The 10144-nt window shown below is 56.2% G+C and overlaps 1 protein-coding gene across 3 annotated transcripts in view; it reads left to right on the top strand.

Annotated features, from left to right (window-relative positions):
• The window catches only part of GLUL (glutamate-ammonia ligase), a 12502-nt gene extending 4436 nt beyond the window's left edge, over nucleotides 1–8066 (top strand). For 2 of the 3 annotated variants that reach the window (XM_023931768.2, XM_086901487.1), the window contains 6 exons: nucleotides 3950–4140; nucleotides 5289–5450; nucleotides 5713–5859; nucleotides 6263–6390; nucleotides 6538–6737; nucleotides 7638–8066. In XM_023931768.2, coding sequence (XP_023787536.1) covers nucleotides 3950–4140; nucleotides 5289–5450; nucleotides 5713–5859; nucleotides 6263–6390; nucleotides 6538–6737; nucleotides 7638–7956 — 1147 coding nt within the window. In that variant the 3' untranslated portion in view covers nucleotides 7957–8066. Of the gene's footprint in view, nucleotides 1–2765; nucleotides 2884–3949; nucleotides 4141–5288; nucleotides 5451–5712; nucleotides 5860–6262; nucleotides 6391–6537; nucleotides 6738–7637 lie in introns of those variants that run through there. The other variant, XM_086901488.1, reaches the window with a different exon arrangement.
• Nucleotides 8067–10144: the final 2078 nt, after the last annotated feature.

The raw sequence follows: 10144 nt of genomic DNA on the forward strand, positions 1-10144 counted from the left end.
TCCTTGGAGATGGCCCCACAGTGCTGGGAAAGTCCCAGAACTGCAGGAGCAAAGCCCTCAGCCACCTGCCCCATGGCCTGAGCCAGTGAGAAATTTCATATCCCGTCTATTTAATCCTCAATTTTCCACCCCCCTCTTTCCCCCCACACAATGGTGTGATATTTCTGCATTTTAAGGCATTCCCAAATGAAGGACAGGGATGGAGGGGGGCACACCATAAGGGATGAGTCACAACAGCCCCAGCAAGGCACAGTGGAGAGGGAAGCTTTGATCCTTTACTGCCTGGCTGCTGGCTGGAGCTGGAAAAGGGCAGGAATGTCTCTTGCTACCTGAGAGAAACTCATCCTGATCCCCAAACCTTCCCTGGGGAGCGCAGGGACCCGGCTGTGCCCTGTCCCTGAGGGTTTGCTCTGCTGCCTTGGAGGCAGGAGGCTGCAAAGTCCAGCCTGCCCGACCCTCACAACTCACCATCCTCTTCCCAACCTTGGCACTCCTTTCAGGATATCAAACCGTGCCAATAAAGGTGTTCCCACGAATTAATAGGAGGAAGAAGGAAAAAGCTGTGCCAGTTGGGACTCGCCCCTGGAAGGGGACATTGTCTCACCCTCTGGCTGCACGTGTGGCCCTTTGAAGGTGGATTTCAGTCCACCCGTGGGTTGTGTCACCTGTTGGCACCCAGCCCTCCCCAGCTCCCCGAGGAGGGTTGTGTTGGAGACACCGAGGGTCACTGGAGCACGCAGCTGGGCCAAAGCACAGCCTGAGCAGGCTTTCCCGAGAAAAAAAAAAAATAATAAAAAAAAATAAAGGAAAAAAAAGCCAGGCTGGAAGAGGAGGAGGAGGAGAAGAAAGGCAGGCTGTAAACAAGCTGGGTGAGCCCAGAGAGGAGGCCCGGGAACGCTTCCCGGGAGAGGGCGCTGGGTCCGCGGCTGTCGCTTCTCCGCTGGCTCGTAAACAACTTGTGCAGGGCGAGCAAGGGGGCTTGGCCATGAGCCCAAAGCCCAAACCCTGCCGGGGCTGGCAGCTCCATCCTCCCGCCATCACAGCCTTGCCCACCATAGCGGGGTCTCTCCCAGCCTGGGGGAGTTGATTTTTTGGGATGGAGGGATGGTGTTTACATTGCCAAGCTGCCTCCAGGGCTGGCCAGCCCCGAGGCTCGCACGGCACGGGGGTCACCCCGCTGCTTCCACTCGTCAACATCTGGGCTCGTTCGCAGCCAGAGGTGGACAAAGTTACTGGGAAATTAGCAGGTAGCAGGCGTAATTCCAGGAATTTGGAGCTATCGGAGCTCTCAGCGTCCCGATTAAAGAAACACTCACTAGGGAAGAGGGCTGGACGCTGCTTTACGTTGCCAGCTCCCCTTTATGGGAGCTATTTTGGGCACCAGCCTCTGCTCTGCTTCCTTTTGCTTCAGCTGAGCTGTTAGATTTGGGTGACCACAGCTGAACTTGGGCTGAACGTGAGTTCCTGAGCTCATTTCCGTGGGTAAAACACCACGTTTGTTTTTTTTGTGTTGGAGCCGCGGCTCTGTGCACAGGGTGCAGGAGCTGGGGTGCTGGCATGGCAAGGAGGCGCTTTCTGGGGCGCTGTTGCAATGCTCGGTGGCTCTGCCTTGCCCAAGCAATTCCAGGAGGAGAAAAGCACCTGAAAATCACCTTGTTCTGGGCAGCCTCAGGGGATTGCCGCACACTGGTGGCTGCTCCAAGGTGCTGCTGGTGAGGAATTAGCTGAGCTGTCCCCGCAGGGAGGGTGGGGATCTGGCTCTTGAGATGGGCCATAAATCAAAGCGTGGTTTTTGGCCAGCGCTTCCCCCTCCTCCCGCCTGAAGATCCGTCTCTCCCTGGCCATTTTCCCTCTGGATTCCGCCTGTACAGTGGCTGTGTCCGCGCTAGGGTGGCTGTGACGGCCAGGAGGCTCCAGCTTCTCGAGGAACAGCAGTTCGGTGCCATCTCCCCGAGGCTGGCATGGGGCAGAGCAGGATCCTGTGGCTCCGTGGCGGGCGTGTGGGTGGCGTGTGCTCGGCCTGGGACCTGCGTGTGTCCCCAGGGTGTGCGCACACGGCTGGCAGCTCCGGCTGCCCCTTGCATCCAGGCTGGGACTTGCACGGAGTTGCGGGAGATGGGACAAGCGAGCCGACGGGCTGGAAAAATACTGGGCACTGCCTGCGTTGTGCTGGGTGCCGAGTGGGTGCTGCCATGGTGGGGCCGGGGGATTTCTCCTCCCTCCAGTGACACTGAGCGATCCTGCGCCTTGCAGCCAGGCTCTGCAAATCCAGGTGCTGGAGGCTGTGAGCTGCTCCAAGGAGGAGAAACCGGGCACCGAGGCTCTTTTCCCCTTCCCAAGAGTGAGCACCAAGGCAAAGCCTCGCTGGAGCCCCGGTGCCTCCCCCTGACCCCAGGGCGGCCGGTCCCCATCCCTGCGAGCTGTGCCAAGGCAGCCGCTCATGTAAACGCTGCGGAAAGCGCTGGATCCGCTCCCGCCTGCCCAGCCACGAGGGCTTGCTTTTCCGGTCCCTTCAAAACACCCCAAACCCACCCAAACCCTCCGCTTTCTGCCCCCTCTTCCCAAAGTTTTCCGCACCCACCCACCCCCTCCAAGCCGGGGCCAAGCGGCAGCGCTGCCCTCTTTGCCGGGGGCGGCCGGGCCGCGATGCCCCCGGAGCGGGCGGAGGAGGAGGAGGAGGAGGAGGAGGAGGAAGGAGGAGGAGGAAGGAGGAGGGAGGCGGGGTGGTGGCCCTGTCCCCCCTCCCGGGTCCCCCCCGTCCCGCCCCGCTGCCCAATCCGTGCGGCGGGGCCGGCGCTGCTCCGCCATAAAGGGGCGGCGGGCGCGGCCCCGGGAGCCGAGCGTGGGAGCCCCGCGCCCGCCCGCAGCCACCGCCGAGCCCAGGTACCGGCCCGGGGGGACACGGGGACAGGGGGGTGCCGCTGCCCAACACCCGCCGCAGCCCCTCCGTGCACGGCAGGGCAGGGGAGGCAGCCCCGGCGGCCAGACCTTCCAAGGGAAAATTCCTCCTTTTGGGGGAAGGGGAGGTGGGAGGAAGTGGCAGCTTGAGTTTTGCTGTTGAAAACATTCCCTTTGCAGTTTTTGTGGGTGGTTTGTTTTTTTTGCTTTCACCTCCCCCCCCCAGCCCCCCACCCCTTCAGCTGCTCCCTGTAGCTCTGGGACTCGGTCGCAGGCGTGGGGGATGCTCCTGGCAGGGCAGCGCGGCGGTGGGAGCCGCAGCGGGGTGGGCTGGGGGCGGCTCATCCCGAGCCCCCCGCCCCCCGCCGGCGAACGGGATGTTGGAGCGACTTCCCGAGTCAGTCGGCATTTCCACACTGTTGGCATTTCCCAGCTCCCTGAAAACACGCGCGGAGCCCGGTGCTGTGGGTCGGACGCGAGTGGGCTGGCTGGCGCTGGGAGCCCGGCTCCCGGGGCTCTGGGGATGCTGCAGCTCGCACCCACTGGTCCTAGAGCCACTCCGGCCCATCCTGCCTCCCCATCGCTGCCTGGGGTGCTGCCTGTTGCTTCTCCTGCTGCCCTGGGACCGGGCTTGGATAGCCTCGGCCGGGCTGAGAAGGCAGAAAAACCCTCCTCGATGATGCAGATCTATTAAGAAAGCCCCAGCTAAGCTTTCCTTGCATTAGCCTCGCTCTGGAGCGGAGCGTGGAGGTGAAAAGTTCACGTGGGGCTAAGGAGCCCTTTGGAAGTCTATTGCTCTGGTTTATTAGCAGGGGTTTGGGTATTAATGGGACTCTTTTGAAGGCATTCTGGAGCAGGGCTTTCCTGGCTGCCGGCATCTGCTGTGTGCTCTCCCTGAGGAATGACAGGGAACCTCTGGAGATGGCAGCCAGCCCTGTGCCCGAGCTGTCCCTTGCTCCTCCCTGGCCTTGGGGTGGGGAGGGGGGGCTGAAAAATGTGGCAACGCAGGAAAGGGCTCACAGCAGGGGCTGTTTGTGCTTCCCCCCTGCAGGAACCCCCTCGTCAGGACCGCAGCCATGGCCACCTCAGCGAGCTCCCACCTGAGCAAAGCCATCAAGCACATGTACATGAAGCTGCCGCAGGGGGAGAAGGTCCAGGCCATGTACATCTGGATCGACGGCACCGGGGAGCACCTCCGCTGCAAAACCCGCACGCTGGACCACGAGCCCAAGAGCCTGGAAGGTGAGAGGGCAGGTGCAGCACTCGTAGCCCCTCACCGGGTGGAGGAAGGATGCCATTTCTCTCCTCCCGTGGCAGAAGGATGGCTTTTGGGGAAGACATTCCTCCTCGCGCCCTTCCAGTTACCTCTTCCCCCAGATACCGCAGGGGAGCGTTCCCAGCTCTCCAGATGTGGAGTTTCAGGGAGTTTCAGGGCTGGGAGCCCGTCCTTGCTGCTGTCCCCGCTGTGGAGGGGCTGTTGGCAGGGGCTGGGGGCTGTTGGCAGGGGCTCGGCTGCCCATTGACTCTCGAGTACTCGTTTTGGCCGGAAGTAGTTTGGCAGAAGAAAGTGCAGGGGAAAGAATGGAGCTATCCGGTGTAATTAAGAGCTTGTGTCCCTCAGAACAAACAGTCCCAGCTTACACAATAATAGCATTAGGATTTTCCCCAGGTTGCCATGGAGCTGGCTGGAGACAGTTATGAAATGAAAATACTGTGTGTGACTGAGCAGAATTATCTTTTTTTCTTTCCTTTTTTTTTTTTTTTTTTTTTTCCTTCTTCTTCTTCTTTCCCCTTTCTCCTTTCCCCCTTTTCCCTCTGAGGGAGTGGTTGGCACAGCTCCTTGGAAATCTTTGTGCTTCCCATCCTCCCTCTTTCCCCCTGGGATATGGAGGAGATAACATTGCCCGGGTGGCGTTCTGGGTTTTGACCTGGAGGCGAGGGGCCACACTCCCCTTCCAGATGAGATTCCACCTCTCTTCCTCAGGCCTTGGTAGCGTGATTGAGGGCATTCCATGGCTCCCCTCATTCCCCCAGCTGGGAGATGGCTCATGGTCTGCCCTCTCCTAGCCAAGGGGACCGGCTGCTTTGCTCATCCTTGTGGTTGTTGTGACATGGGAAATGTCCTCAGTGCTACTCTGTTCGCTCGGGCTTGGCCAGCGGCCCAGCAACTTGTTATTTCCCAGGGTGGCTGGGGAGTTGCACTCCTGTGGCTTTTTGCTTGTTTTGGGTTTTTTTTTTGCTTCTCCCACTTGGAACAAAATCAGCTGAGCTGGGACTAAACCTATTCCCTATGACCATCTTCACCTCTGTCTTACTGGAGGGTGGCAGGGAGCCCATCCTGGGGACCAGGGACCCTGGATCACTGTGGCTGGTTCCTCTCTTTGCTGCAGATCTCCCTGAGTGGAATTTCGATGGCTCCAGCACCTACCAGTCCGAAGGCTCCAACAGTGACATGTACCTGCGACCTGCTGCCATGTTCCGGGACCCTTTCCGCAAGGACCCCAACAAACTCGTTCTCTGCGAGGTCTTCAAATACAACCGCCAGTCTGCAGGTGAATGAAAGGACCTCCTCCCTTCTCCTGGTGGAGGTGGTGTTCCCGGGAAGGGGAATGGGAGACCTGCCCGAGTGCTGTCTGTGCCCTTAGCGTGGCACAGAAATAACCCCTGCCTTGAAAGGACAGGGCAAAGGAAGTGCTGGTGATGGACAAAGGGCTGGGCTTGGGATTCTTCAACGTTGCTGGGACTCAAACTGTAAAATAAGTGGAAGTGGGGAGTGGAGGTGCTCATGAGCCTCGTGTCGCTTTTCCGTTCCAGAGTCAAATCTCCGGCACACCTGCAGGAGGATTATGGACATGGTGTCCAACCAGCACCCCTGGTTTGGGATGGAGCAGGAGTACACTCTCCTGGGGACAGATGGACATCCATTTGGCTGGCCTTCCAATGGCTTCCCTGGACCCCAAGGTAATCTTTTGGGAGCCTGGACCAAGTCAGGAGTGTTTGAACTGAAATCTGTGTGGCACAGCTTGAGCTGAGGGATCCAAGGTGTTCCTAGAACCGAAGGTGGACGGTAGAAAGCGGGAGGTTGCCAAAAACTAACCACGAGATTAAATTTGTTGCAGAAAGGCTGAGGTGGGGATTGGCCACTTCCAAATTTGCTGCTTGGTTTGTTGGTCTGCAGGGGACTTAAACTCAGGGGGAGACTTAAACTCAGGGGGAACTTGCTCTCCGTCAGCGTTCTACCCTGCAAGTTCTTCCACGAAAAGCAGATCTTGGGGCGTTTGAAGAGTTCTCTGTGAGTGCTGGGTCTTCATGAAATGTCAACGTTCTTCCCTGTGGAGGCTGATGTTCCCCTGTGCTGTTGCAGGTCCCTATTACTGCGGTGTAGGGGCGGACAAAGCCTATGGCAGGGACATTGTGGAGGCCCACTACCGAGCTTGCCTCTATGCCGGCGTGAAAATCGGAGGAACCAACGCAGAAGTGATGCCAGCCCAGGTAAAACCATTCTAAGACGCCTCATGGAGCGAGAGAGTGGCGTGGAAAAAGCCCCAGGCAGGGGGAGCTGTGTGGCTGTGCCCAGCATCAGGGGGTGGGAGGTGCCTGTCTCCACCCCACTGAGCCCGTGACGCCTCCTCCTTGCAGTGGGAGTTCCAGGTGGGACCATGCGAAGGGATTGAGATGGGGGATCACCTCTGGATCGCGCGCTTCATCCTGCACCGGGTGTGCGAGGACTTCGGGGTCGTGGTGTCCTTCGATCCCAAACCTATCCCTGGGAACTGGAACGGTGCTGGCTGCCACACCAACTTCAGCACCAAGAGCATGAGGGAAGAAGGAGGTCTCAAGTAAGTGTTTGGGTTCTTTTCTGGGCTGCAGGATTTTGCAGCGCTTTGGATGACACGGGACTTGTTGCTCTGGTGCTTGGTGTGACATCTCAAACTTCTGGATGGGTTTTTTTTTTTTTGTGGTTGTTTTTTTTTTGTGGTTTCTGTTTTTCTTAATATGTATTTTTTTTTATAACGATACATTCTCATCTTGATGCTTGGTGGGCAATTCAGCCAGAAGTACAGCTCCAGCAGTACTGGTGGAAGTACAGGATGCAGCTGTCCCTAACAGCTCCTGACCTCCCAGTGCTGGGAACAAACAAACAAACTCAGCACCAGGCTTTTTAAATTATATTTTTATAGCCATGATGAAAGAGAAAGACCATTTGCTTTGTCTGGGCAAGGCTGCCATGTTTTCTTAAAAGATGAACATCCTAAAGGTGCAAACTGAGAGATCCTGCATGGGACTGCTGTGCTGAGTGCAGTCAGGGACCCTGTGTCACTGGAGCTGTGTGGGGGGATCCATCCCTCAGGCAGCTCTGTTTTCTTGCCTTAATCTTAGTGATGCCCTGACATAACAGGACAGCCCATGACTCTGAGAGCTTTGTGAACTCCAGTGTTGAGAGCTCTCCCCTCCGAGAGCGGGTGGAAGCGGGAAGTTTTAACTGGTGGTGTCTCACAGACAGCACTCCTTGGGGAGCCTGTGGGATTTGGCCACGAGGACCCTTTTTCTGGGTCAGCAGCAGGAGTGGAGAGACACCCTGTGTTGGGATGAGCAGCCGAGCGGGTTGTGGGCACAAGGCATCGTCACGAAGTGGCTTGGGGACGGCGATGAATCTTGTCATCACCTCGACACGACAGAGGGGTTCAGCTCGTGCCGTGCCTCACTGTGCCGTCCCCTGTCCCTCCCTCCCTCCGCAGGCACATCGAGGAGGCCATCGAGAAGCTGAGCAAGCGCCACCAGTACCACATCCGTGCCTACGACCCCAAGGGGGGGCTGGACAATGCCCGGCGCCTGACTGGCTTCCACGAGACATCCAACATCAACGAGTTCTCGGCCGGCGTGGCCAACCGCGGCGCCAGCATCCGCATCCCGCGCAACGTGGGCCACGAGAAGAAGGGCTACTTCGAGGACCGCCGGCCCTCCGCCAACTGTGACCCCTACGCCGTGACAGAGGCCCTGGTCCGCACGTGTCTCCTCAATGAAACCGGGGACGAGCCTTTTGAGTACAAGAACTAAGCGGACTGCGCCCCGCGGACACCGCCTCCCCCCGCGCTCCCCGCGCCCCTAAACTTCCCTTCTAGATGTAATCCTGAGGGTACAAGATAACATGTTTCGTGTCTCAGTAACTCTTGTTGTCTTGAGGTGGGGAGGAGGGCAGGTTTAGTTTTATCCGTGTCTGTTTGTCGTTGACTCTTCAGAAGATGAGAGGAGGACGGGGTGTTAGAGAACTTTTAACCACTGTTTTATTTTTCTTGTCTAATTCATGTGTACATCCGAAGGGATCCAGTGGCTTCCAGGGACAGACTGCACACGCAGAAAGCCTGTAAGAGAGGAGAAAGCTTAAAACAGAGCCAGATTTGGGGGGACAGCCCTCTGCAGACTGATGGTTCTCTAAGGTTGGTGCCTCTCTGTGGAGAAGGGAAGATGGGAGCTGTGGCGATGGGAGCTGTGCGTGTGCTCCTGCCTGTGTTGGGGACATGACGGGGACATCGTCGCCCTCCGGCCACTCTGAGGTTTCTGGGAATCTTCTGGCATTGAGCTCAGCGTAGGAGCATTGAGGAGAACTCTTGGTTCTGTCACTGGAAGTCAACCGATCTCTGGCTCATAACACAGAGTGAAGTAGTATTTTTCTATTTAAATATAAAAACAGCAAAAAAAAAAAAAATTCTATATGAAAGTGTTTTTTTCTTGAAGAGATGACGTTCCTCATCCAGCCAGAGCGGGCAGAGCTCTTGCGGATGCTGTCGGAGGCCTCCAGGTGGGACTGAGGGTGAGCTTGGAGGGAGACTCGGATGAGATTTGTTCCAGCATGGAGTGGAAGCTTGCAGGAGGGGGTTCCCAGAGCGGGGAGCCTGCACAGAAGCATTTGTCACTGTGACTCGGGTGGCCGTGACGCGCTCAGAGCGGGAGGAAGGTGTCCTGAACCAAGAGTTGACTGGTCAACAACGTTCCGGACAGAGCCGTGGCTGTGTCACCTGTCCAGCAGGGCTAGCATGTCACTAAAGCAGGGCTTTTGATAAAGGTTTAAAACAAACAAAAAAAAAAAAAGAAAAAAAGGAGAAAAAAAAAAGAAATTTTAGATATTTTTTTTTCTTCATAATGATCTTAGTTTCTCCGACTGAATGGTTTTACAGAGACCGCTGATGCCACTGTTGTGTCCTGGCTCTCATCCAGCCAGGATGGGGGCAAGGAGAAGGGAAGGGAGAGGCCACCTTGTCCTGTCCCTCCCAGCCACCCCTGGCACTCCCAGCTCCTGCTGGGGCTGGGGTGGGGTTCAAACGTTCCGGGATTTTACACTTGGGTATCTTAGATGGTGCCAGTTTTATTCCGTTGCATTTGGACTTCTTCCGAATAGTTTGGTTGGTTTTTTTTTTTTTTTGGTTGGTTTTTTTTTTTTTTGTAATAAAAAAAGAAAAAAAGAACAAAACCTTCAATCTGACCTCTGCAGCCTCTTTTTGTACGTATGTTGCCTTCACCATCTGAAAGGATTTTGACTCTGATAGCGGGTAGTTGTGGCTTTTCATTTGTGAGGTTTCTTTGAGGGGGAGGCAGGGGTTTTTCCATCCAGAAAATGGGAATTTGTCAGCAGCAGTGCTTGGTTCTGTGGTGAAGGATGGTCCAGCTTTGGCTTGAATGGGATTTTTTTGGGATGGGAAAGGGCCTGGGATTGCGAGTCTCCATAGGGAGGATCATGGGGTTGACACAGATGTTTGTGCATTTCCCAGCCTCCTCCTCACAAGTTCTGTGGGATATAGAAATCCTACAGAAAACAAAACTCCAGAAAACTTAATTTAAAAGGGAGCTTTGTGGAAGAAGCAGCTTTCCCACTCTTCCTAAGAAAGAAAATGAGAGAGAAATGAGAAAATGCTGCTCGTCCACCTTTGGCATAAACCCAGTCATTTGGGAAAACAACCAAGGCAGTAGAAATGTGTCACTTTGCTCCTGTGGTCCTTTATTTAGCTTGTGGTGCCATTCCCCAGCTGCTTCCTTCAGGAGAGGATGCTTTAACCACTCCCACTTTAAATCTGCAATAACTGCACCTGAGCATCCTGCTGGGCTGATGAGGCCATTCCTGCTATCACGTTTTTTTTTTATGGGCCAGCTGTTTTCCTGCCTCTCCCTTCTGGGGAACACAGCACAGTCCCAAAATTCCCCTGTCCCTGTGCCCTGGTGGGAGGGGGTGTGTCTGGAACAGAGGCAAAGT

The sequence above is a fragment of the Cyanistes caeruleus genome, chromosome 9 (assembly GCF_971803275.1).
Source record: "Cyanistes caeruleus chromosome 9, bCyaCae1.hap1.1, whole genome shotgun sequence".
NCBI lineage: Eukaryota > Metazoa > Chordata > Aves > Passeriformes > Paridae > Cyanistes > Cyanistes caeruleus.